The following is a 27,893-nucleotide window of genomic DNA, read 5'->3' as shown; positions in this document are numbered from 1 at the left end:
TTGTAAGAGTTCATTTATACTACTTACTTTTCAGTAAATCACAGTGGTCTTTCTTAAAAGTATGAGATAAAACTGTGTATAAAGTATAATCTATATATATTTATATATAATTTATATATATATATATATTTTTTTTTTTACTCTCCCACTCAAAGAAAAGATTAGAAAGGAAGTGGACAGTATGTCAAAGGTACTGCTCTCTTCTGTGCCTTTACTACTCAAAGACCTAGATTTGATTCTTGGCACTGAGACTTACTGGCTCTGTGACTTTTGTCAAATAATGTAATTTGTTTTCAAAATACTTCCTGTAAATGGACAGGAATATATAATAATTCCTATCTACTGATGACATTGAAGCAGCAAAAAAATGGTTCCTGTACTTACTGAGAAAGTGCTAAAAAATGAAAGTAGCATTAAAACTAGTTTTGCAATCCTTAAAAAATAGCTATATTTCAAATACTTTCAACTTTGTACATTTGTCCCTAAAGGTGACATGGCAAATCTACTATACAACAAAGACTATAATTTCAAACACTAAGTCAAAAGGACTTTTTAATTTTAAAAGTACTATTCAAAAACAAGACATTTATATATCTGAAAAGGGAAAGCAACTCAAAAAATGGAAAAAGAAATTGCAGCAAATGGCTCTTTAGCTATTTACCATCAAGAAAGATAAGGAAATCATGCAAATATTACATCACATTGCTAATAAAAATCGTAATATACAGTACTTTTATTCACAAAGTATGGCAAAAGAAAACATAAGAAATAAAAGATCTCTACTTACCCTTCTGGTAGAAAAATTTTCTATAATAGTATGCACCCAGATCCACGTGTTCCACGATGTATCTTTTCACTCTGTCTAGGTGCAACACCAAGTTCTCCTTGGGCACTTCAAGTACTGCCACTCCTGCATTTGTGCAATGGGAACTAAGGGTAGACTCAAAGGAGGCACTTTCACATCCACTAAAGGAGCCAGAATTTGATTTTGAAAGGCTGATTTTCCTCTCCCCTTCTCCACCTATCTCATTCCGAAAATATGGACAGCTCATTACAAGCTCATTGCTTTTATCATCTCCCTGGTCCATGCTGAGGCTTCCTTTGGAATTCAGGTCCTCCGTGCTGCCCATTGGGGAGCTAAAACTGGCTGAATGAGACAGAGGGCCAGAGACCAAGGATGCCACGGCAGCTGCTGAAGCTCCAGTGGTGGTGTTTCTCCTCTTAATCACATTGTGCCTGTTCATAATCGCCTCATTCAAATCAAATAATATACTCTGGACATCATAGTGGGCAAAGCACTTTGGACACGTCCAGGGCCTGACAGAGTCTTCTGATCGGTTATCTTCAAGATCTGATGACTTCCCAAGTTCTTCACCTTTGGCATTGCGCAATTTACGAAAAATAGATGAGTCTCCAGTTTCAGATTTTGAACGTCGCTTGAGTGGTTTTTCCCTTTCCTTAAAAAGCCTGAGGTTCTCTCTCTGTGAGATAGGCCCATCTATAACGTCCAAAGAGAAACCAGAACCCTTGCCACCACCAGTAATGAGAAAGTCACTGAGCTTGGTTGGAGTTGGACCTCGATCAGATTTGTCATCTTTGTAGCCCTTTAACAAATCAAAAAAGCTTTCTCCGGACGTTCCCTGTTTATCAATTGAAGATGTGCTACCATATTCCCTGTGCAGGGATGGTCCAGTCTTATACGTAGGTGAGATACATTCATCAAAGCTATCCACATCAAGTTCACTTATGGTGATATCACTGTTGCTTCGCTGCCGTATTCTGCGAAGAGCTTTTCTAGGGGAGCTGGGGTAGGCTTCAGGCATGAGAAATCTGGAGTCCATGTTCTCCGACGGTCTTGTCTTGTTTTTCAGCGTGTTCTGTATGCTTTTCAGCATGGCTGAGTCATTGGAATTGAGGCTAACAGAACTTCCCTGACTCACAGGACTGCTTTTGGAGGACAGGCTATCAAGGCAACTTGAGGTTTCTATTTCCTGGCTTGAACGGCTAGATTCTTTTATGTTTTCCTTTCTTGGGGGCCAATCTGCAATCCTTGCCCTTACCCCCATCTTTGGGACTCCGGGGGTTGAGGTTATATGGTGAGAACCTTCACTTCGGGGGGGTCCTACAGGAGCCATAACTGATGATCCTAAGCTGCCATTTTGGGACCGGAAACGCCGCATGTAGAAATCATCAGTGTGGACTTTGGGGGTGCCATCTGTGCCAACAACAGAGGCCCTGTCAGTGGCAAGAGGCCTTTCTGTCTGTGACCGTTTCAAGCTGGTCATGATGTAAAAGTAAGTAGACTTAAATCCCTGCAGAAAGGACCATCATATCTGTGTTTTAAATGTGCACACTTCTCTTTTGGAGAATGGCTTCCAGAAAATACAACGGTTGCATGAGCTCTTAATCTTTTTCATTTAAAAGGTTAAATGATGCTTTATTTGTAAACAACTGAAAATTTGGAACTTCTAAAGGTTATAATCCACAACAGTTTCTTTGCTTCACTTTAACAGAGGGCTTTCTTTCACAAAAAACTGAATGGAACTTGTATTACTGAGATTCTGTGGTTGCCATAATCCCATGCTTTCTCTAAAAGAGAAAAGGATAATTTAAATTAGCAGAAAAATATATCTAAAAATAAACATGCAATTGTCAAAACCAGACACATGAAAATAAAAGACTCAATAATGGATTGGGATTCACAGTTCCACAATCCATATTTTTAGTAAAGCAGGTTTAAAAGAAAGGAAGAAAGTAAAAACCATTTGATAAAATCCATCATTTATATTCTTAAAAAAAAAAGACTATTAAAACTTCATCTTAATTGAACAGTTCCATAAAATGGAAGGTCGGGGAGGGGTACATCTTGTTCTAGGATATCATGGCTCCTACTCCAAGTATAGACTTTTGCTCCAATGACCTCTAAAAATGTAGAATACCATGAACCACTGTGATGACCAGAAGTTTGAGATGTAACCAACTGAATAATTAGAGCAATACAGTTTTTTGACAAACGTAAAAACTGAAAAATGACTTTATCAAATTCATATGCTACAACAATCACTTTTTAACTCCTCTCTTCCAAAATAAATACATGCTTTTTTTGTTCCTTAACAAAGACTTAACATAGTTGGCAAAAACAAATACAGCAGAAAGAAAATAAAAAGCGTTTTCCTGGAGCCATTCTATCTATTAGCACTCTGTATTTTCCTCTACTTTATTACTTACCGAGACGAGGATATTGCAGAATGAATCCAGCATTCACCACCACCTCTTCTCAAGCTTTCTTTAGTTTCTTCTACTCTTTAAAGCTAGAAGTATCTCACTAATGAACAAAATGCCTGCATTTCCTTATGCAGTACAACCTACTCCACCCCATCAGTGCTAATTTATGAAGACGGCAGAAACAAAACACAGCTCTGGGTGGCCCTCTCCATATCCCCAACAGATTACAGAGAACTGTTAGCATCCTTCCAGGTGACGGGCATGGAAATGAACTTCCTCATGAGCACGTCAGGCAGGAGGCAGGAGGCACAGATTCTGAGTACAAAATTCTGCATGGTTGCGTACATTCTGAAAAGAAAGGCAGAGGCTCCTTTTCCAAGACTCCACAAATTACACAAGAGGTGGCCTTTAAATTCTTGCCAAATACATGTTTGGAAAGATGCTGCTGAACCAGCACTGAGCTGACAGGGCGGCATTGTCTACAAATCACGGCTCTGACACCCGAGGACGACCCGCACTTGCTGCACTCTCCACTCAATAGTAACAAGCACTTACTTCCACGATAATTAAGCATCTCCCTAGTCGGCTTCCTGCCTCCAAGGCAGGCGCTTTCATTTCTCTTGCAGCACACGGCATCATTTTAGAAGACTCGCTTCTATTTAAAGGTTGGAACATGTAGGGGTGTTCAAAAAAAAAAAATGCATGCTGCCTGCAGAATGCAGGGCCAGGCGAGCTCTGGCTGGGCTCGTGCTGGCTGGGTCTGTGCAGCCGTTCAGATAAACGCCAATTGTTTTCACTAGCACTCCTCTTCACCATCTTTTGTAAAAGGGATAATAGTTTCGCACTGCTACCTAATTAAACCTGGCTTTTGAGCTTTCTAGATACTTCTACTGTCAGACTGCTATTATTCCCTTTACATTCCAGAACTTTACATGTTTCTCTTTCAACAATAAGCCTTCAAGTGACAAAACGTGCTAACTGTTGCTTCCAAGGATATCAAAGGACAGCATGTACAGCCACAGCAGAGGTTCAAGAAATGATCCTCATAAAATGGAAGGAAAATTGATCAACTGAACCAAAATGCAAACACCTGTTCATCTTCCAAAAAGCTGATTATTTCAATATTCTATATAGAATAAATAATAATTATAAGTAGATTCTTATAAAAACTAGATAGTTTCAACATTTCCCACAACCTCACAGAAATCCAAATAAATCATCTTTCATTCCCCAAACATTCATTCTCTAAAAGGACAACACACCAATCCCACCATGATAAAAACTCTTGCCACATTTCATTTGCCTTAGAAAATAATTTACTGTAGAACTGTCTTTCTTATGATATGTGAAGTTATTTCCATTACAGGAGAAAACTAAAAGCTGGCAGTAAAATACAAGAAATAAAACTGACTTGGAAATGCTGTCTTCACCATCAGTATTTCTCTTCCAAACCATCTCATATACTTCCAATATTTTAATGGGTTTATAAAATGTTATTTTTAAATAGAAAAATTTCTTACCAATTCAAAAGAAATTTCAAGACTCCCATTACATTGTATAACAACAATTCAATGTTTTCTTTTCATTTCAAAATACAGATGAGCACATGGGAGAGAGAGAAGCCACAGTTTAGTGGCCTGTAAAAACTGATGAGGTTCGAGATGGGCAATTATGTTAAATAACAGATTTTTTTTTCAGTCATAAGGACCTTTCTTTTTATATATTTTTTTCTCCCTCTCATTTTCCATCTCTCTCCCTCCCTTTTCCCATCCTTATTTATAGCATCAAACCCCTCTGAGGTACAATATAAACATAGGGCACTGACTAGCATATATAGAAATATACATGCTTTGCACTTATTAAACTAGCCAGTCAAAAATAACACTGTCCATCGCTGTGTGCCATATGATGACAGATCATTAAAATCAATTCCTTAGGGTTGGCTGAAATAGTAAACCTATGTTGACAATGATTAGCAACTCTCTTAAATATCAGCAAACCTGTCTAAGTACCAATATGGTAAAAAGCAATAGAATTAAACAGAAGAGCAATACAAATTCACAGCATGTCACCTCCATCTGTTGAAAGAGCAGGTTATATAAAAATTTTCCTTATTACACGTTTAATTTTACAGCTCTAGATACTATTTAAGTCTATGGTAGATCCATGTAGCTAGAATACTAATCCTATCTAGAGGGCCCACAGTTTAGTTCAATGAGTTCAATTCAACTAGTTCAAAGTCTTTTCAGCACTCAAGATTTCTCACAACGTAACCCACCATTCTTCCAGAAGAAATGCTTCCTCCACTCTTCTAAATCACTCCCTATGTTTCTGTAGTCTCCTCTGAGCATGTCCCTCCATCAAGGTAAGCTCCAGGTGGTATAAGGGAGACGCAGACAAGGAAAAAGATGACAGGGATGCATGGGTCATGCCTCCTTCCTGTACACTTCCCATTCTGATTGTAAGCTCTTTAATAACAAGAACTATCTCCTGGTGGGACTATTTATACCATAGTAGGTCAGCTATTTAGAATATCAAGTCCCAGAGAATGCTGAAAGCGGAACCTCTTATGGGAATCTCTTGATTGCTAAAAACCCTTGTCATTCTGGCTCTGTGAAGCATCTGCACTCTGAACCCATCCTTCATCCTGAAACTCTCTTTTCTTGACCTCTGTGATAACCACATGCTTCTTCATTTTCTCTTGCCTCTCTTTTTGTCCACTACTCATCGTCTGTAGTGGGGTCCATTGAAAAGCTAGTGATCACAGAGTGGTGTCTATGGTTTACCTCTCTTGCCATTTTTCATATTTCTGGAAGGGAGTATAAAGGGTATTTCTATAAGGATGCATGTGAACATTGAGTATATTAGGATGAGACAGAAGCATGGGTCCACTGCAGTAATAATATCACTGTGGAAAGCAGCATGTTGACTGGGTTGGATCATATTTGTCTGTGCAGCTGAACAAAGACAGAATAATGAAGTTACTGGCTGGAAATCTGCATGGTAACCAGTGCTCTGTCTGGTGATGCTATAGGTGCCTGCAGCTTTAAATATCATCTCTATGCTGTTACCTCCAAATCTCTGGTCATGATTCTCTCCATTAAACTCCAGATAAAATAGTGGCAAGTCCTCATTTGATATCTTCTTTATTTATCTATTTTACAATGAATTAACCAACAAGTAGAATAATGAAAAAAAAAAAAACTTTTTTTCAAGAAATGATTAAGTGGTAATGAAGTGAGCACAATAATTCAAGGAATAGAATGAAAGAAACAACACTGTACCAAGGGCATAAAGAACAGTTTAAAGCTTACCTAAAAGATGTGGGAAGGGGTGTGGTTGGGGGAACACTGCAGTTCCTGTTATGAAAGAATTACCATGCAACATGGTAGGGTCACCAAAAACATGTAGTGTTCCTCATCAAATACTTCCACATTCCAAAATGAGATCTTCTCAGATTATTTAACTGGTATAGCCTAAAATACAAGGCCAGCTCTCAATGTTTCATGGCAGTAGAAAAAAACATGCTGGTGAATAAACTATTCAAATACCTGAGTCATCCAGAGATATACACTACAGATGAATTTATAAAAATTTCCAGGCCCAGCACAGTGGCTTGTGCCTGTGAACCCAGCACTTTAAAGAAGGCCAAAGCAAGTGGATGGCTTGAGCCCAGGAATTTGAGACCAGTCTAGGTAACATGGTGATAACCAGGCTCTTAAAAAAAAGAATCAATGGAAATAGTTTTTGAAGTTGTGTACACAGATATAGAATGCCTGTAAATATTTAGTTCAGAATGTAATAGAATACTATTAAAAACAGAAATGTAACTTCACGTACTTGAATATTAGATTAGGTAATATAATCAAATAAGGCAAACTATTTTCTTTACATTCCTTCTTGGCTTTCCTGAATTTCACTCACATTATATAAAAGTAACATCTCAGACAGAAGGGATGTCTTACTCTTTCAAGTTAGCCTGAAAGACATCTTAGTACAATGTCATGGGTAATTTAAGATTTATGAATCAGCACAAAACTTTTTAGAATGGAATTTCTACCTCCTTTCATTTTCCTATTCTCCCTTCAACAAAAAGCAGGAAGAGCTGAGAGAAACAGCTGATAAATCTAGTTCCTGCTCTCCTAATGTTCACTCTGAAAGAGACAAAACTGATGTAAACAAAGTAGATTAAAAAAAAATTGAGAGAGAGATCCAAGATGGCTGATGATTAGCTGCTCGGGCACGTACCTCCCAGTGAAAGCGCAAAGAACGAGAGGACGCCACACTTTCAGACGCATATTAGTTGCTCACGGACCAGGAGATTCCCAGTGGAGGAGCTCCACGGGTCGCCAGGGTGACTCTTGTGGCCAGCGTGGCGGTTTTGCTGGTGCCTTAGCACGCCAGTTCTTGGTGCAGAGTCCGGAGATTCCAGGCAGAAAAGCACCATCAATCTTAACACCGCTGTTTTGGCCGGCTCAGTGGATTGCTCAGATTTCGGCGCAGGGAATCAACAAGTTGGACGTCAGAGACCCAGTTTGAAAGTCGGTAATTATAAAGACGACAGACGGACAAATATATAATGAAGGGAAGAAACCAGCGTAAAAAGGTAGAGAATACTCAAAATCAGAATGCCTCTCCCTCTACAGGGGATTGCAATTCCTCATCAGTAACGGAACAAGGCTTAATAGATTACACGTGTGTTCCGATAACAGAAGCAGGTTTCAAAACGTGGGTGATAAGAAACTTCTGTGAATTAAAAGAACTTGTTCTAACCCAATGCAAAGAAACTAAGAACCTTGAAAAAAGGTTTGACGAAATGTTAACGAGAATGGACAATTTAGAGAAGAATATAAGTGAATTGATGGAGCTGAAAAACACAACACGAGAACTTCGCGAAGCATGCACAAGTTTAAACAGTCGAATTGATCAAGCAGAAGGAAGGATATCAGAAGTCAAGGACCAGCTCAGTGAAATGAAACGAGAAGACAAGAATGCAGAAAAAAGGATGAAAAGGAATGAGCAAAGTCTCCAGGAAATATGGGACTATGTGAAAAGACCTAATTTACGTCTGATAGGTGTACCTGAATGTGATGAAGAGAATGAATCCAAGTTGGAAAATACTCTTCAGGATATCATTCAGGAAAATTTCCCCAACCTGGCAAGGCAGGGTAATATTCAACTCCAGGTAATACAGAGAACACCACAAAGATATTCTTCAAGAAGACCAACTCCAAGGCACATAATCGCCAGATTTATTAGGGTTGAAATGAAGGAGAAAATACTAAGGGCAGCCAGAGAGAAAGGTCAGGTTACCCATAAAGGGAAACCTATCAGACTTACAGCAGATCTCTCAGCAGAAACCCTACAAGCCAGAAAAGAGTGGGGACCAATATTTAACATCCTTAAAGAAAAGAACTTTCAACCCAGAATTTCCTATCCAGCCAAACTAAGCTTTATGAGCGAAGGAAAAATTAAATCTTTTGCGAACAAACAAGTACTTAGAGAGTTCACCACCACCAGGCCTGCTTTACAAGAGCTTCTGAAAGAAGCACTATACATATAAAGGAACAACCAATATTAGCCTTTCCAAAAATATATCAAAAAGCAAAGAACTTTAACACAATAAAAAATTTACATCAACTAATGAGCAAAACAGCCAGCTAGCATCAAACGCCGGTATTAAACCTATATATATTTTAATTGGATAAAAAGCCAAAACCCATCGGTATGCTGCATCCGGGCCCATCTTACATGCAACAATACACAAAGACTCAGAGAGAAGGAGGAAGATTTACCAATCAAACAGAGAGTAAAAATAAACTAATAAACAAAAAGCAGGAGATGCAATTCTCGCCTCTGATAAAGTAGACTTTAAAGCAACAAAGATCAAAAGAGGCGAGGAATGACATTACGTAATGGCAAAAGGATCAATGCAACAAGAAGAGCTAACGATTCTATAGATCAATGAGATAGAAAATTAACAAGGATACTCAGAACTTGAACTCAGACCCGGAACAAGTAAACTTAATAAACATTTATAGAACTCTCCACTTCAAATACACAAAACATACATTACCACCTCACACCTATTCCAAAGGTGACTATATAATTGGAAGTAAATCACTCCTCAGTAATCGCATAGCATTTCATGGGTTTGAGTTAAATATTGGTTGGCTGTTTGTTTGTTATCTTCTTCCCTTATTCCTTCCTGACTACATCATTAAGTATAAAAAAAAAAAAAAAAAAAAAAAAATTTGTAGTAAAATTAACAAAGTGAATACAAAAGTTATAGATATAAAACATGGAACATGATAAAGCCACATTTGAATTTAGAGATAAGAAACCAACTTAAAATGTGCCTGTTTGGATAGAGGAAGGGTCAAAAGGGAAAAATCACATTTCCCTCCCACTGACCCTCCTAAATAAAAAAGTTCAGTGAAGAAGGTTATGCTTCAAAGGTTTTGTTAAGCTTGAATATACTTTGTAGAGCTGAAGGTGAAGGAGAGAACACAAAAGTTTGGCAGAAAGCTTGAGGGTAGAAGAACAACAACAGAATAAAGAATGTATGGAACAAGTTACATGGTGGAATAATAGTAATTACTATTATTTGAGACAGGGTCTTGTGCTGTCACCCAGGCTGGAGTTCAGCTGTATGATCATGGCTCACTGCAGCCTTGAACTCCTAGGCTCAACTGATCCTCCCACCTCAGCCTCTTGAGTAGCTAGGACTACAAGCATGCCTCACCATGCTTCGTTAATTTTTAACATTTTTTTGTAGAAATAGGGTGTTGCTTTGTTGCCCAGGCTGATCTTTACCTCCTGGGTTCAAGGGATCCTCCCAAAGTGTTGGAATTACGGGAGTGAGCCACTACACCCAACCCATGGTGGAATGATTGCTAAATAGTAAATTGATTCAACAGCTGGCAAAATAAAGGAGAACAAAGTACATGTCAGTGTTTATCTCTTACATTTAAATATGACTAATCTCATGCAACAAGCAAATAATAAAATACCAAAGATCTAGGTTGGAAGAGCTTAAAGTAGGAAGGGCAAAAGGAGTAAAAGGTAGTAAGAAAGGTAAAAGTGAAACAGAATTATTAGAGGGAAATAGTGTTTGAGGTGTAACAAGTTATAACAACACTTAAAAGGAAAACAAATCAAAAGCTCACCAACTCATTGGAGGCACTGAGAGTTTCCATGCCTGCCACCAGGATATCAAGAGAACAGCTGAGACTAAAGCAGCAAATGAGTGTTTTTATCATAATAATTGTATGATACACAATTATCATACATTTTAAATACATTTTAAAAACTTGATCACCCAATGCTGTAAATTGAACTGATTATCAAATCAAATCCGGTATTAAATAACTTATTACCAAATATATCTGGGGAAAGAGGAACATGAGAAATAGACGCCCCGGGACAACCAGTAAATACCCAGCACACAGGGTAAGTGCCTGTCCATTTTCCCAACCTGTGCTCAAATTCAAGTAATCCACAAAAAAGCATTGTATAATTAAATAAGGCAGCAACAGAGTGTATATCACCTTTCTCAGGAAATCACGATACATGTTGGTCTATTAAAGTCTCCAAGAAATCTGCAGTCATAGTGGCTCATGTCTGTAATCCCAACACTTTGGGAGGCTGAGGAGGGAGGACTGCTCAAACCCAGGAGTTCGAGACCAGCCTGGGCAACAGAGTGAGTTCCCATCTCATTTTATTAAAAAACAAGAAACACTACCACCGTTACTAATTTTATTAACTAAGAAATGTCTTAACTGATTTGACCATGGACTCACTTAAAAAAAAAAAATCAAACATTTTATACCACGTATTCTATTGAATATAACTGGGGACAAGCAAGCCCATATTTCAGAAGAATACAGGATAAAAACAAAACTGAATATACATAACAAATTTTGATATGTGATAGATGATTGATAAATAGATAGATAGATAGACAGATAGATAGATTGACTGACTGACTAAAAGGGCAACATAAGTTCACCAAAGGACTGATAATGTTTCTTTGAATTATGAGTAATTTGGGTTTTTTTGTATTTGTCTATTTTTATTTTCTGAAATGAACATTGTCACCTTAATAATAAGAAACAAAACTTACAAGAAAAAAAGCCATTTTTCTGTTGCTAAAAATATAAAATATGATCTGCAACTGTGGTATGATGACCGTACATTTAAATACTAATTATAAGATACTACACACTTTGTTAAACCTCCAACCATTCAAATCACCAAAAAAGAAAAATCCAAGAGATATCAGGTCCTTCCTGTAAGATGTTCTTGTGCTAAATCCCCTAATTAAAATAAAATCAAAGAAGGCTGTATAAAGTAGAGGCTACTAAAGATTATAAGATTTGCAGTATTTATAGGATTTGAATAATTATTTCACATAGATGATTAACACAACTGCTTATATTTCCTCATTTGCAGATGCTTTCTTTATATTTAATATTGACATAAAAGTCCCCTTGTGCCCAGCAGCCTTCACCTTGTCCCCTCACAAGACTGTAGTGACCTAGGAAAATCAGATGAGGCTGTCTAAACAGAGCACAGGTTGCCCTTGTTGGTTCCCCTTTCCTGGGAAGCATCTACTTCCCTGTGCACATTCTGTCCTTTTCACAGTCCTTCTTCTGCAGAGACTGGGGCTAAATTTCAAGAATGTCTCTATGCAGACTTGACACCAACACCCTGGAGAGCTTTACTAAAGTGCTACCTGCTATCAACGGCTCAAGGAATCGCATACTGGGGGAAGAGGAATCTGGTAGTACTGATTTTCTTCTTTCAGGGCAGAAGGGAAAGAGATGAAGTCAGATTTTCATTAGATAAGCCATGAAAATTGCCTTTGATCCACATATAATGAACTCTGTAAAAATCACAGCAGAGAATCTGCATCTCTAAGATTTTCAGGCTGCTAACGTTGGCAATTTGAGCCAGTCACTGTCAGTGACACAGAAGGACCATCTCTACCCTCAAGTCTCTAGTGTCTACCTGGAAACAGAAGACAGGTATGTAGAAAACGGGAGGGGGCTCATCAAGAAGGAACACCACAAATGGCTTTATTAAGGATATCATGGTTTTCTTCTTTGAATATTTATGTTCCAAAAAGAATTTAAGAAACTGCACTTGCAAAAACACATTTAAATTTAGCTTAGGAAAAGAGTAAAAAGGAATGTAAGAACAATGGGCGAACATAATATCCAAACCATTATTAATCGTGATTGATATCAAGAGTAAGTACATTTCCCTTAGCAGATTTTGAAATATCACCCAAGAACCTAGAATGTAAAAGAAAAAAATTAAAATCATTCCACATTGCTTTAGCATGTCCTTAAATACAGACTGCAGATAGTTCCTGTGTCTGACTATACCATTATCTCTGAGCATAACCTCTCTCCCTCAAGATATCTAAGACAGCAGGACTCTGTCACCCATTTCATTTTCTCACACATGCTCATTTCTTCAGTGCTTGCCAGCACCCCAGGAGTACAGCTGACCCTTGAACAACACGGGTTTGAACAGTGAGGGCCACTTATCTGCAGACTTTTTTTTCAACAAATACACTGAAAAATATCTTGGAGACTTGTGACAATTTGAAAAAACTACATAGCCTAGAAATATGGAAAAAAATCAGTAAAAAGTTAAGAATGTTATGAATGCATAAAATACACGTAGATATTAGTCCATTTTATCATTTACTACCACAGAAGATATATTAATCTAAGCCAAAATGTATCAAAACTTACACACAGAAACACAGATCATAAATGGTGCCATTTGCAGCGGAGAGAAATGTAAACAAATGTAAAGATATAATATTAAATCATAACTGCACAAAATTAATTATAATACATATTGTACTCCTAAAATAATTTCATAGCCATAGCCTGCTGCTATTGTGGTGAGCACAAGTGTTAGAAGTCTCTGATTAAAAACTAATCCTCTCCAGGTGAGCAGTTCCTCTCTCTGATAAACTCTATGTCAGAGTAAAAAGTGACCTCTCATGGTTCTGGTGTATTTTTCATGCTTAGTAAAATACATAAACCCTCAATAACACCATGGTACCCATATGAAGTGCCACTAGTGATGCTAAAAGTGCTCCCAAGAAGCAAAGTCATGACTTTTACAAGAATTGGATTGCTTGATCTGTACCATGGATTGAAGTCTGCAGCTGCAGTTGCCTGACACTTCAGACAGATGAAGTGAACTCAGGATACTGACAAATACAGTCAAGTACTGCAAATGTATCTTCCTGAGGATTTTCTTAATAACATTTTCTCTTCATTAGCTTACTTACTGTAAGAACACACTATATAATACCTAGAACATACAAACTATTATATGTTCATTCACTGTTCATGTTATCAGTAAGGCTCCTGGTAAACAGTAGGCTATTAGTTAAGTTCTGGGGGAATCAAAAGTTATACTCAAATATTCATCTGCATGGGGGGTGGGAGTCTGGGCACCCTAACCCCTGCATTATTCAAAGGTCAACTGTATCTCCATTTTATGAATAAAGAAAGAGGATATAGAGGTAAAGGCATGGCCAGGCCAGGTACAGTGGATCACAACTGTAATACTAGCACTTTGAGAGGCCAATGAGAGATCGCTTGAGCTTAGGAGTTTGAGGCCAGCATGGGCAACAAAGCAAGACCTTGTCTCTATTAAAAAATAAAAAAAATTTAAAAAGGCTGGGAGTGGTGGCTCATGCCTGTAATCTCAACACTTTGGGAGGTCAGGGAGGGCAGATCATGAGGTCAAGCGTTCGAGACCAGCCTGGCCCCCGTGGGGAAACCCTGTTTCTACTAAAAATACAAAAGTTAGCTGGGCGTGGTCATGTGCACCTGTAATTTCAGCTACTTGGGAGGCTGAGGCAAGAGAACTGCTTGAACCTGGGAGGCAGAGGTTGCAGTGAGTGATGGAGCAAGACTTTGTCTCAGGGGGAAAAAAAAATTATCCAGGCTTGGTGGTGTGTGCCTGTGGTCCTAGCTATTCAGGAGGCTGAGGTGGGAGGACTGCTTGAGCCCAAGGGGTTGAGGCTGGAGTTAGCTGCCATCAGACCACTGCACTCCAGGCTGGGTGACAGAGTGAGACCATCTCAAAGAAAAAGATTTGCCCAAAGTCATAAAGTTAAAACAAACTGTGTATACACAGAGTCAGGCTTGGCACAGTGGCTCACATGTGTAATTCCAGTACTTTGGGAGGCCAAGGCAGGCAGCTCACCTAAGGTCAGGAGTTTGAGACCAGCCTAACTAACATAATGAAACCCCACCTCTACCCAAAAAATACGAAAATTAGCTGGGTGTGGTGGCATGCGCCTCTAATCCCAGCTACTCGGGAGGCTAAGGCAGGAGAATCATTTGAACCTGGGAGGAGGAGGTTGCAGTGAGCCAAGACCACGCCATTACACTCCAGCCTGGGCAACAGAGTGAAATCCAATACACACACACACACACACACACACACACAGAAGAAGTGCTCACTATATAGTGAGCTCTCTCTCAGTCAATACTGGGCTAGTGGTTAAAAAATTTATGGCAGGAAAACTACTTTGAAAATATATTGGAAAAAAGGCTCCCTTATTGTGGGTGGGAGACCCCATAGGAGACCCTGCAAGTGCCAAGGCAAGGGTCTGAAGCCTCAGCTCATTCCCATATGAATACAGTATTAGAAAAGAATTAGTGACATAGTTACATAAACTACAGGCTCCCGCAACCATGCTCGGCTAATTTTTGTATTTTTAGTAGAGACAGGGTTTCATCATGTTGGCCAGGCTGGTCTCGATCTCCTAACCTCGTGATCTGTCCACCTCAGGCTCCCAAAGTGCTGAGATTACAGGTGTGAGCCACCATGCCTGGCCCATGCCATTAGTTTTCTGATTTAGGCCCGGAATTCAACAGTAACTGGCACCGGCCCACAAACTGCTTCCTTCTTATATTAACAGAAGGAAGCAGGCTAGCCCTAGACAAATCACCGTGCCCTCTTCATAAAGCTCTATCAAGTGACTGAGCCCAAATCAAGAATTCAATATTGAAAATTTAAAACTGTAAATTATTAAGAATACCTTGTCTGAGCCCATCATTTTCCACCTGTGATATGTCAGAGCCAGAAACTATAAGGCCGCCTAGGGTTAAATAGCAAGGGGCAAGCCCACGTTTACAGCCAGATTTCCTCATTCCCCAACTTTTACCCTGACTGGTGCACCATGCTGTCCTTTCAGAGCATGTCTGTTCAATAATCTGCTTCCATCCATTGTAACCAGTTATGCACCAGGTACTGCTTATTACCTCACTAACTCCCTAAAGCAATCTTTAAAGAGTTTATCCACTGCAGTTCATACATGAAGACTCAGCAGCTCAGAAGAGACTGGGTCACTGTTCACGAGTCTGATCCCTTAGCCATGTTCCTTGTACCAGGGCGCCCTCCTTTCTAAAAATGCTTCCTTTTCTGCTACTTACTGAAATTCCAGGATTCAGTCTACCTGTGGTTTGGCCTTCTCTTCCCAGTGAGATTTTCAGGCTCTTGAGGACAAGATCTGTCCAATCCTTATCCTTAAAGCATCTAAGCTTAGTACCCCTGAAATGTAATCACCAGAAATAAAGTTACACGCTTTCAGCTAAAATAGAATAGAAATTAACTGATAAATTATCAGAACTTCTATTGTAATCTAAAATATAATCATGGTTATTTCACACATTTCTGTATTGAAGGAGAAATGCCAACAAGTCCACGTTAGCAAAATTTAATACAAGTTTCAGCTTCATCTTTCTCTTTTAAAGAGCCTTCACAACAGTAATCAATGAAAACTAGGTTTGTCCCTCTCCCCACAATCCACTCATCAAAAGAACATAGAAAACAAGCATTAAAAACAAGCAGATCTCTTAAAAGATTAACAAGAAGTGACACAGAACTGGGAAGACACCATCACAATAAAATAACTCAAAGGTAGAAACTAATCCGCAAAAGAATAACTATTTAAAATCCTACCAAAGTAAATCCTACACATTCTCACAGGACAATGGAAGGCAGTGTGGTTAATACAGCATTGAAGGGAGAGACAATAGAAACCAGAAGCTTTAAAAAAAAAAAAACAAATTAAAAACAATTACCATCAAATTAATGATGGTCAAAATAATTTTTACCTTTCACCCTCAAATAATTTTTCTCCCCACAAAAGTCTCTCCTTTGGCCTTTTACAAAGTCATTTTTTAAACTGAGTTATATGCTTATCAAATATTTTAAAAACTGAAATAGTACAGAAAAAGTGAAAAGTATACATCTTCAACATGACCGAATCCCAAGCCCAATGGCAGTCACTCCTAATAGTACACATATTCTTCCAGGCACTGTGTGTGGGCTGGGGGCACCGACAGTAAGACACTGAATGATAAGGACAGAGGACAGAAAAGATCCAGCACAAGGGACAGTCACTTCTGCAGAGACTTAAGTATTTACGGAGCCAGAAAAAGAAAGGCAGAGGGGTGGATGATGAAGAGCCAAAGAATCTGCTTATGCTCAGAGCAGCAAAGGACCTCCTCCCATTCAAAGCTGACGTAAAACGCTCGATGAAATGCTTCATATTGGACACATTTTAAATCCTTTATTTATATGATGGCTCCAAAAATAGAAGCCCTATACAAGTAATTCTGGCAACTCGTCAACAGGAGCAAACAAAATTTTTTTAATGCATACCACATCCTTCCAGTTTTTTTAAAAAACAGCTATGCACATATACAAATATACGTACATATGTGTAACTTTCAAATAAAATTATCATTATTATTATTATTTTGAGACAGAGTTTCACTCTTGTTACCCAGGCTGGAGTGCAATGGCGCGATCTCGGCTCACCGCAACCTCCGCCTCCTGGGTTCAGGCAATTCTCCTGCCTCAGCCTCCTGAGTAGCTGGGATTACAGGCACGCGCCACCATGCCCAGCTAATTTTTTGGATTTTTAGTAGAGACGGGGTTTCACCATAGTTGACCAGGATGGTCTCGATTTCTTGACCTTGTGATCCACCCGCTTCAGCCTCCCAAAGTGCTGGGATTACAGGCATGAGCCACCACGCCCGGCCCTCAAATAAAATTATTTTAATCTAGTCCCCTAAACTTAAAAATCTCTGATCTCTCAGTGAGATTTTCCTCACAAATGTATTAACTTGATCATTTAAATGCTTATTAACAAACTAGAAAAAAAGTTAATCAAAATGCAAACCAACCAAGTATTCAAAGATAAAACCTTGTGGCAGGAAGTCTTTTGTTTTTTTTGGCCAACCTTTTCATTTTTGTGACAAAGTAAAATAAATCCTCTAGCCAGAATAGTAAGTTTGATCTTAAAATGTAGTCTTCTGTGTCTGCAATAATGCTAATTTTAAAAACTGATCACTTTGCCTATTCAAGACTGTTTATAAGGTACATATGAGAACAAGACTTTTACACTCTTTTGCTTACATGTTCACAATAACTTCTCTGTTTTCATAATATCAGAATTTCCTAAGTGCAAGATAAATCCCCTAATTAACAGCTCAATCTCTCCACACTCTTCCCACCATGCTCCCTGAACCCTGAGCTCCAGTCAAAGGGACAGGAAATCAGTTAACAATTTCTTGAATGCACCAGGTTCTCATGAGACTTCAGGAGAAGCCACGTGGTAACTTCTGCAGGAATACAATTCCACACAATTCTCTTTCCTCCTCCTCCTGTTTTATTCTTATCCACCCATTACTCTTCTTTAACTCTTACTCCTCCTTCAAGATTGCACTGGGGTATGTTCTCTTTCAGGAAGTTGTCCACCTCTTCCACCCCCACCCCTACCCCACCTTATTCTTTTTACAGCATCCCTTAAATTTATGGCAGTTAAAAATCAAGATTTTTGCTTTAGAAATCAAAATTTCTACTCTAAATAAATCATGATTTCACTATGTGTTATTACCTTCTAACACTAGATCTGCTGCCAAGAAAAAGTGAGGAACTGTCTTTTTGAAACTTTCTGGCATCACTGCAGTTAAAACAAGTTTTAAAGAAAGAATATGTTGAAATAAGAAAAATTCTGTAACACAAGCACAAGAAAAGGCCGATCTAGTGTCCTAACAATCATGAGGATAATAAGCATCAAAGACATACAAATCAAAACAACACTATACCCACTAAGAAAAAGTATTGGAATGCCAGTACCCACTGCTAACAGTGATACAGTTAAAACAGACATGTTGCAAGAGATAACAGACATTTTTTCCTTTTAGGGAGAGAAAAACCATTGGTGGGTAAACCAGAAAATATTCATGTTGTTGAGCTCTGCAACCTCTCTTTCAACATTTGGAAATGTATAGTTGTCAAAAAGCAGTAGGGATTTTCCTCTACACAGCTCTCAGGGATCTTTCCTCCTGCAGCAGGTCCCAGGAGCTCTGCTGGTTTGCCCTTTCCTTGTGCAGCTGTAAACATCCTCTCTTTCTCTTTAAGTCCCAAACTTTCTCCATATCCTTGGTTCCCAAAAGACAATCACAGAGAACACACTGTGATTGCTCAGTTTTCTGATGCACCACCCACTGAAATGTAAGTGCTTCAGGCCAGGAACTGCATCTTCTTTGATTTTAGGATACTTAGTCCTTAGTAGAGGCTTAATCATTAATGCCAACCACATTTGAACAGGAAAACAGGTGGTATAACCAAACACTGAGAAGTGATTTTACAATCTATAAGAACTGTGCAAAGATGCTTACAGCCACTTTGAATTCATAGCACTGTTTCCTTCACTATTTCCTTACACCTTAATAGCATGCTCATACTGCTACTTTTTAATTTATCAGTCTTATATAGTAACTATTGAAGTCCTGTTGTGGAAGATGAGAAATCAGCACACTTCCATTAAGTGTCTCTCCCATTTCCTTGCCCCATTCTATGGACCTACTTATGTATTTGTGTTCACATGTGTGTATATTAGTTATATCACATAGCTATATATATCAGGATTTATGTACTATGGCTATATTTGCTCAGTTGCCTACTTTACTTTTCCTGAACTTAGTAACTGTTTCATTTATTTTCATTAGCTTGATTTCTATTATACCTATGTTTAATTTTTCCTACATACAAAAGAAGCAAAAAATTCTTGCTATTGTTTCCACACAGTCAAAAACAACAGGTTCCTATCAATTCCATTTCTCTTCCCTGAAGACCTCTCTCCTAGAGCTCCCCTCATGCCCCAATCTAGCTTCTGATTTCTAGGTCTTCTGAAGAGGCATTCCTGGGAACATCCCACCAATCACCATCTTGGCATTTCCTTCCTTTCTCTCCTAGATGAATCCCATGTCTCCCATATTTCATTTCTTCTTTTCTTAGTTCACTCCCTCACCTGGATGGATCACTACCTTCTTCATTTACTAACTGCCTAAGAAGGGGTGTATGGGTGGTAAAAGCTTTGAGTCTTGGCATGGCTAGCTTTAAACTGACTGACAGCTGGCTGGGCATAAAACTACAGAGAGTAAAACATTTACCATTATAATTTTCAAGGTTGCTATGGTTTGAATATTTGTACAATCCAAAACTCCTGTTGAAACTTAATCCCCAATGTGGCAGTATTGAGAGAAGGGGCCTTTAAGAGGTGAGTGAATCATGAGAGCTGTCCTAGTGAATGGCTTAATCCAGCCACAGATTAATGCATTAATCAGCTATCATGGCAGTGGAACTGGTAGCTTTATAAGAAGAGGAAGAGAGACCGGAGCTAGCATGTTAGGAGGCTCAGCCCCTCAGCATGTGATGCCCTGCACCGCCTTCTCGGGATGCTGCAGAGTGGCCACCAGCAACAAGACCCTCGCCAGGTGCAGCCCTTGGACCTTGGACTTCTCTGCCTCTGTAACTATGTGAAATAAATTCCTTTTTAAAATAAACTATCCAGTTTCAGGTATTCTTTGTAAGCAACAAAAAATGGACTAGGACAAAGGTATTATTTCATTAACTTCTAGTTTTTACTGTTGCAACTGAGCAGCTCAAAATATTCTGATTCCAGTTTTTTAAATATATGCTCTTTTTCTGGATTGTTTTAGGATTATCCCTTTCATCTGGAATATTCTTTGTGTTGTTCTTTTTATGGTCCTTGTATTGGTATTGGACACTTAGTGGACCTTTTTGACTTCCAGTTGAGTGAAATTTTATTTCATTACTCTTTGATTAATTCCTTTTCCTTCCCATTCTTTCTTCTTTCACTCTGTAAATGTTCTATTCATTGGATACTGGGCCTCCTGAACACTTTCTTATTTTTTCTCTTGCAATCTCTATTTCTTTGTCTTTTTCTCTTAGGCATTTGAGAGACCTTTAAAAACCTCATTTTGTCCAACCAGACTATTTAATCTTTCACATTGATTCTTGGGCTCAATTTTGAAGATATTTTGTGTTCTCTGTTTCTCCTGTTTAAAAAAATCATCTGGTCAGGCATGGTGGTCCACGCCTGTAATCCCAGCACTCTGGGAGGCCGAGACAGGCAGGTCACCTGAGGTTAGGAGTTTGAGACCAGCTTGGCCAACATGGTAAAATCCTGCCTCTACTAAAAACAGAAAAATTAGTTCATCTCAAAATAAAAATAAAAATAATAAAAAAAATTTAAAAATTCTATTCTTGTTAGTGAATGCAGTATTTTCTCTCATTCTAATAAACTAATATTTTATGTTTTCTTTTCATATTCAGTACCTATATATTCCCCAAATTTACTTTTCTTCTGTTTTTGTCACTGTCTTTCACATGGTAAGTTTTGCTCATATGTCTGCTATAGGTTATCCTTTTGTATTTAAAATTGAGGCATTAATATAGCAGACTGGGCCAAGCACAGTATCTCACGCCTGTAATCCCAGCACTATGAGAGGCCGAGTGGCTGAATCTCTTGAGCTCAGGAGTTCAAGACCAGCCTGGGCAACATGGCAGAACTCCATTAACTACCAAAAATACAAAACTTTAGCCGGGGGTGGTGATGTGCGCCTGTGGTCCCAGCTACTTGAGAGGCTGAGGTGGGAGGATTGCTTGAGGGTGGGAGGTGGAGGTTGTGGTGAGCCAAGATCATGCCACTATACTACAACTTGTATGAAAGAGTGAGACCCCATCTCAAAAATAAATAAAGATAAATGGATTTTAAAAAAAGAAAAAAACATAGCAGACTGAAGCTCTGTATGGGCAGGGCTTGTTGACTTCTAAACAGACTTCATGAAATGGACTAAGTAGAGATCCAGTTGGTTTACCTGGGGAAACGGGACAGAGGGGAAAACAGTATGACTTCCCAACATCTGCTTATCCTCTAAACTTTCTATCTACATCCAGGGAATCTCCTTTCCTGATACAAAGTCTGCCTTCCATAAAAGAAGCTAAAAATGCCGAAATGTTACTTAATCCAACCATTCTTACAGATAGGAAGCAGACAATCTGCCCCTCAGCCAATGAGGCATGTACATCCCCGACTCTGAATCAAGAGTAGTGTCTAAAGAAAGCAAGAAAGAGGTGAATCCATTTACACAGAAGGTGGTGGCAGAAGCAGTGCCCATGGTGCACACTGGCACCCTCAGGACAGTGCCAGTGGTGGCAACGTCAAGCTAAACATCCAGCATTCAAGGGCAACACCACACCAGTCTACCTGTGGGAACAACGGTTGTCTTGGCTACCTGGCCTCCTTCATTTTTGCCCATTTTTCAAACCCACTTCTACAGCCTTTCCAGTCATTCTATAAGCCACTAAGTATTATTTCTATAAATTCTATTCCTTCTTAAATCAGACAAAGGGTTTCGTCTTCTATACTGAGGGATCCACGAATGTCAGTATTTGTAGTTCATTTCTAGGATACATTTCAGTGTCTCTGAAGAAGAATGGTTCCATTTCCTGTCTGACTGTCAGCATCCTGGGAACAAATCTCAGCAAAAAATACTTCAAATAATTTCTATTTCCAGAGCCTCTATAATTACACAACAGTTAGGGAAAGGACCCCATGTATCTACCTAAAACTAATTCCACCCCTTGGTGCAATCTTCCCAGCTACCTGCAGCCCTCCAATCTTGAGGTTGTATAGGGTCAATACTTTCTGAAATCCCTCAGTAAAAGCCATTCAAGCCACTCTTTTCACATCACTATATTAGTTAAATTAAAATTCATGCCCCTCTCTCTGCTGACCAAAATGATGTTGATCATTCAAATCTGCTCCTGTCTTTTCCCCTTACCTGTCCTTGTAAATTTCTATGTTTCTATATTGCTTGAATAACACTGGCATAGGGCTTCAGGGGGGAAAGGAAATAACTGCACATGTTCAATCCAACATATTTAACTGGAAACTGCTACATGATAAACTGAAAACTATTGATTATAAAATATTTGACACATGCAAAAACATACTTGCCATCCAGATTTAATAACTGTCAAGTTTGCTGCACTTCAAAAAGGAATGAAACATTATGAATATAGCTAAAATACAACTTCCCATTCCATGCTTCTCTTGGCCTTTCCAGAGGAAATTTCTTCCTAAGAATGCTATGCATTCTTCCCACACAAATTTTGTTTAACTTTTACAAAACGGAAATTGACCCATAATAGTACTGTGTGTTTATGAAATTTATATAGATGGTATCATTTGGAATATATCCTTTTGCAACTTTCTTTTTTCACCCAAAATTATTATCAGGATTTGGTTGCTTTATGGAGTAGCCATTCTTTCATTCCTTTACCTGCTTAATAAACTCGCTCTCGCTTTACAGATTCACCTTAAATTCTTTCCTGCACAAGATCCAAGAACCCTCTCTTGGGGTCAGAATTGAGAACCTTTCCAGTAACATCTTCCCAGCAAACTAAGGAAAGACTATACTAAGGAGACCTCGACCCAAAGGAAACAGTGCAGCACCAACTGGCCGACTCTGGATATCACCTTTTGTCAGAACTCTGAGTTATGAACGGCCCTCACCATACTGTTGCTTTCTGACCTCACTCCTCTCTACCCTGGATACAAGACACCCTAACAGGAAGGCAAGAATACTATTGTCCCATTCGGCCTGACGAAGTTACAAAAGATGGATTTTTGGCCCTCTACAACCCTTAGGGTTAAGGGCTCCCTTGTAAAAGGAAGGAGAGAAATAAGTCATAAATATTGAAACCAGAGTGACTCCATCTTGTATAGGAGCTGGGTAAAATGAGGCTGACACCTATGGGCTGTATTCCCAGGAGGTTAGGCATTCTAAGTCACAGGATGAGATAGGAGGCCCACACAAGATACAGGAAAAGACCTTGCTGATAAAACAGTTGTGGTAAAGAAGCCAGCCAAAACTCACCAAAACCAAGATGGCAATCAAAGTGACCTCTGGTTGCCCTCACTGCTCATTGTATACTAATTATAATACATTAGCATACTAAAAGACACTCCCACCAGCACTATGACAGTTTACGGATGCCACGGCCATGTCTGGAAGTTACCCTATATGGCCTAAAAAGGGGAAGAACCCTCAGTTCTGGAAATTGGCCACCCCTTTTCCCAGAAAACTCATGAATAATCTGCCCCTTGTTTAGCATATAATCAAGAAATAACTCTAAGGAGGCTCAGTCGAGCAGCCCATGCTGCTCTGCCTACGGAGCAGCCATTCTTTATTCCTTTACTTTCTTAATAAACTTTCTCTCACTTAAAAAAAAACTATTATCAAGATTTCTCCTTGTTGCTACAAAAAATTATAGATCCTTGATAAATAGCTTCTGTATGATTTTCCATTTTTTTGTATACACCAGAATTTGTTGATTGATGTCTAGATTTCCAATATTTTGCTATTAAAAACAATGATATGATGAACCTTCCTTTCACACCTTTAGAAACATGTCAAAGTCTCTCTAGGGAGCTCTAGAATGGGAACTGCTGAAAGTTTAAGTTGAAGCATCTTTCAACATCCTTAGAAAAAGTCAAACATCTCTCCAAAGTTCTAACAATTTTACAACCCACAGTAATGTATGGGGCTCTGCTTGCTGCCACAGCTTTGCCTTTAAATTATTACTAATATAAAGATATAAAGTGTCATCTTGTTCCTTTCACTGGGCTTTCCCTGACCATTAGAGAATTTTAATTTGTTTACTGCTCTTACCCACTTAGGTTCTGTCCATTTTTCTAGTAGGTCTTTTTCTTCATTGTTACTGATAAGGTAGAATTTCGTTATATGCTATGGCTATTAACTCTTCATTAGACATATATGTCTGAGTTTATTCTCAATCTGTACCTTGTGTTGACTTTTATTTATTCTCAATCTGTACCTTGTGTTGACTTTTATTTAAGGTATTTTTTTTTATTTAGTTTTATTTTGTTTTTTTCATTGCATTTTAGGTTTTGGGGTACATGTGAAGAACATGTAAGATTGTTGCATAGGTACACACATGGCAGTGTGTTAAGGTATATTTTTTATACTTCTGTATTTGAAAATTTTAACATGGCAAAATTTATAATTTGGGTGTTTTGCTCAAAAGGCCTCCCAATCTCCAATATCATACAGATGTCTTCCTATATTTTCTTCTAAAAGTTCAGAAGTGTTCCTTTAAAATAGGATTAAATGTCTTTAATTCACCTAGAATTTACAGAAATATACTTTTATTATACTGTCCCACCACTACTACTTAAATAGCCATCAATACTTTTGAATTACTGACTTGTATACATTGTCAAAAACAATTTCTCATGCATGTGAAGGTCTCTTCTTGTGATCTCTCTTCTGTTTTGATGGTGAATTTCTCTATCCGTGTGCCAATGCCACAGCATTATAATACATCCTGCTAACCCCATTAATTCTACTTCCTTGGTTAATTTTAGAATCACTCTGTCAAGTTTCATGCCAAACACTCTTGCTTTTGTTCTTTCATTTTTGAATTGTACAAATTGATAAATTAGTTTAGGAAATTTTAAATTATTTTTAATATTCAGATTTCCTATTCAGGAACATATACAGCTCCTATTTATTTAGAGCTGCTTTAGTATCTTTTAATTCATAAGGCCATTGCATATCTTCTCTTATTTACTATTATAAAGTAAATTATAATATTTTATTTTGTGACTAGGGTCATTCATGTTATCCTATTTTCTAATACACTATTACTGGTATACTACAAAACTATTGGGTTTTTTTGTTTATTTACTTCATATCCAGTAATCTTACTGGATATGAAGTCTTATTAGAGGTAATATTTTGATGATTCTCTTTAATTTTCCTAGTTAACACTCATATCATTTTCAAAATGATAATGTTTTCCTTTTGTTGTCTTATTGAGTTGGCTAATAGTTAACATGGCCGAAATTTAAGATACAATGTTAAATTTAAAAATAAATATATTACATCCACTCTGTGTACATATATTTATATAGCAAAAGCACAAGGGCTTCAGGGGAATATAGAAAAATGAAAACAGTTAATTTTTTGGAAGGATTTTTCTTTTTATAAATATTTGCTATAAAGCAGTTTTCCAAAAACTATAATTACTTTGGAAGTAATATACAGGAAATTACATACACCCCATAATTTTTATTAAAAGTAATGTGAGATCAGTAAGGAAGTCATAAAAACATGGCCAGACTATTTAAAGGAGGAGTAAATCTTACCATCTACGGTATTTATTTGTGCAATGATACAGGATTTGACAAACCAAATGACTAGTATTGCATATAATCCACTACCTTCCTTAAAGCATATGGCAAGGAGTTTTACAGATTATATTATTATATTTCTTACTACATGACTTTTGTATGGAGAAGAGACAGATTATGCTTTCAAAATCATTTTTGAAATGCTATTAATTTTGGCTTTATTACAAAATTAATGAAAGGTGGAACCTTCAGTAAAATCTCTGGGCAGAACTACCAACCCCCTTTCCAAAACCACATTCAGGATCTCTGTAATTAAGAACACATATGGAAAATGACTTCAAAAAGTCTCCTGTAAGACAAGGTCTCCAAAGCCTAGCAAATTACTAAGAAGAAAACAAAAACAACACCTGACCTAACTGAAAAGCTTGTGTTATATAAGTAAGACAAATACTGATCAATAGAATGAAGGAAGAATTGTTAGATCATGTGAATGGAAGACATTAGAATATACATTAAAAACAAAACACTAGGATAAAAATGAGAATTTCTAAATAGAAACTCCAAAAGAAAAAAATATTAATAAATAGAAAAGAGCCAATGTTCTTCAGAAGGGGACCCATTTTTCCACATTCTCACTAACAACTTAAATTTTTTTGCAAATCCTGATCATGTAAAACCAAGTACTCTTTGTAGGAAGAGAAACAGAAGGCATGGTTCAGAGGGTGAACGGAAAACACAAGAAACATACCTTTAACTGAGGAGTTGAAGTAAGGAAAAGTACTGATAAAAACCTGCGGAAGTAACTAGTACTTATTTTACTATTAAGTGGACAGCTACACTAAGTGGAGAAAGAGGTTAAGAAGAGGAAAGAAAACGCCAACGATGGCCGGGTGTGGCGGCTCACACCTGTAAACTCAGCACTTTGGGAGGATCCTGAGGTCAGGAGTTTAAGACCAGACTGACCAACAAGGCGAAACCCCGTCTCTACTAAAAATACAAAAAAAAAAAAAAAAAAATTAGCCAGCCTTGGTGGCGTGCACCTGTAGTCCCAGCTACTCGGGAGGGTAAGGCAGAAGAATTGCTTGAACCTGGGAGGTGGAGGTTGTAGTGAGCCGAGATTGCACCACTGCACTCCAGCCTGGGTGACAGAGTGAGACTCTGTCCCAGGGGAAAAAAGAAAAAAAGAAAATGCTGAGGATAAGAAGTCATGACAACATCAAGGAAGAGGAAGAAGACTGCACATATTTCTAAGTGGAGTGCCTGTTGAAACAAAAGAAGACCTCCATGTATGCTGAAAAATAAAAAATAAGAAAAAAAGTCAAAAAATAAATTCATTTATGCACATTATACCCAAGAAAAGTGGGTCTAGAGTATAAAGCATATAACAAGTTATAAAAGAAAATGGTTATTAAGAATGAAAATGAGGTTGGGTATTGTGGCTCATGCCTGTAATTCAAGCACATTGGGAGGCCAAAGCAGGAGGATCGATTGAGCCCAGGAGTTCAAGACCAGTCTAGAAAACACAGCAAGACTCCATCTCAAAAAAAATTTAAAAATGAATACAGGTTGCTGCATGCCTGTAGTCCCTCCTACTTGGGAAGTTGAGGTGAGAGGATTCCCTTGAGCAAGGATGTGGAGGATGCAGTGAGCTGTGTTTGTACCACTGCACTACAATCTGGGCAGAGTAAGACCCACAGTCTTAAAAAAAGAAAAAAGAAAAATGAGAAGAAAAACATAACTAAGATTTGTTGAGTACTATATGTATGCCAAGGACTGTGGAAAGTACATTACAGAATAAGAAGAAAATGCCTACAAATAGACATATAGTGCAGTAAGAATACACAGGAAAAGTGCCTAAGATTTCTGGAGAGTCACAAAAACCTTCACAGAGAAAACAGCGGAGCTGAAACTTTAAGGTAAAATAGGACAAACCTAGGGTGCAAAGTCTGGAGACAGAAGTTTAGTAAAGAAGACAGTGTGTACTACAGCAGAAAGGAATGAATCAAAATCCACTGCACTGTGAGGTAGTACAGAATAACAGGACTGAGTACGGAAGCAATGAGATAAATAGGTCATGAGA

The 27,893-nt window shown here is 38.2% G+C and overlaps 1 protein-coding gene across 13 annotated transcripts in view; it reads right to left on the bottom strand.

The window, feature by feature from the left end:
• The window catches only part of SIPA1L1 (signal induced proliferation associated 1 like 1), a 385,273-nt gene that overhangs the window by 143,888 nt on the left and 213,492 nt on the right, over positions 1 to 27,893 (bottom strand). For 10 of the 13 annotated variants that reach the window (XM_064374995.1, XM_064374996.1, XM_064374998.1 and 7 more), the window contains one exon: positions 788 to 2,589. In XM_064374995.1, coding sequence (XP_064231065.1) covers positions 788 to 2,285 — 1,498 coding nt within the window. In that variant the 5' untranslated portion in view covers positions 2,286 to 2,589. Of the gene's footprint in view, positions 1 to 787; positions 2,590 to 3,228; positions 3,760 to 3,780; positions 6,331 to 15,704; positions 15,823 to 27,893 lie in introns of those variants that run through there. The other 3 variants (XM_064375001.1, XM_064375003.1, XM_064375000.1) reach the window with 3 other exon arrangements.

Source organism: Aotus nancymaae, unplaced genomic scaffold (genome assembly GCF_030222135.1).
Source record: "Aotus nancymaae isolate 86718 unplaced genomic scaffold, 86718_ANA_hifiasm-v0.15.2.pri h1tg000011l, whole genome shotgun sequence".
Taxonomy (NCBI): domain Eukaryota; kingdom Metazoa; phylum Chordata; class Mammalia; order Primates; family Aotidae; genus Aotus; species Aotus nancymaae.
The sequence above is the reverse complement of the archived record's forward strand: the minus strand, read 5'-3'. Positions and strand labels throughout refer to the sequence as shown.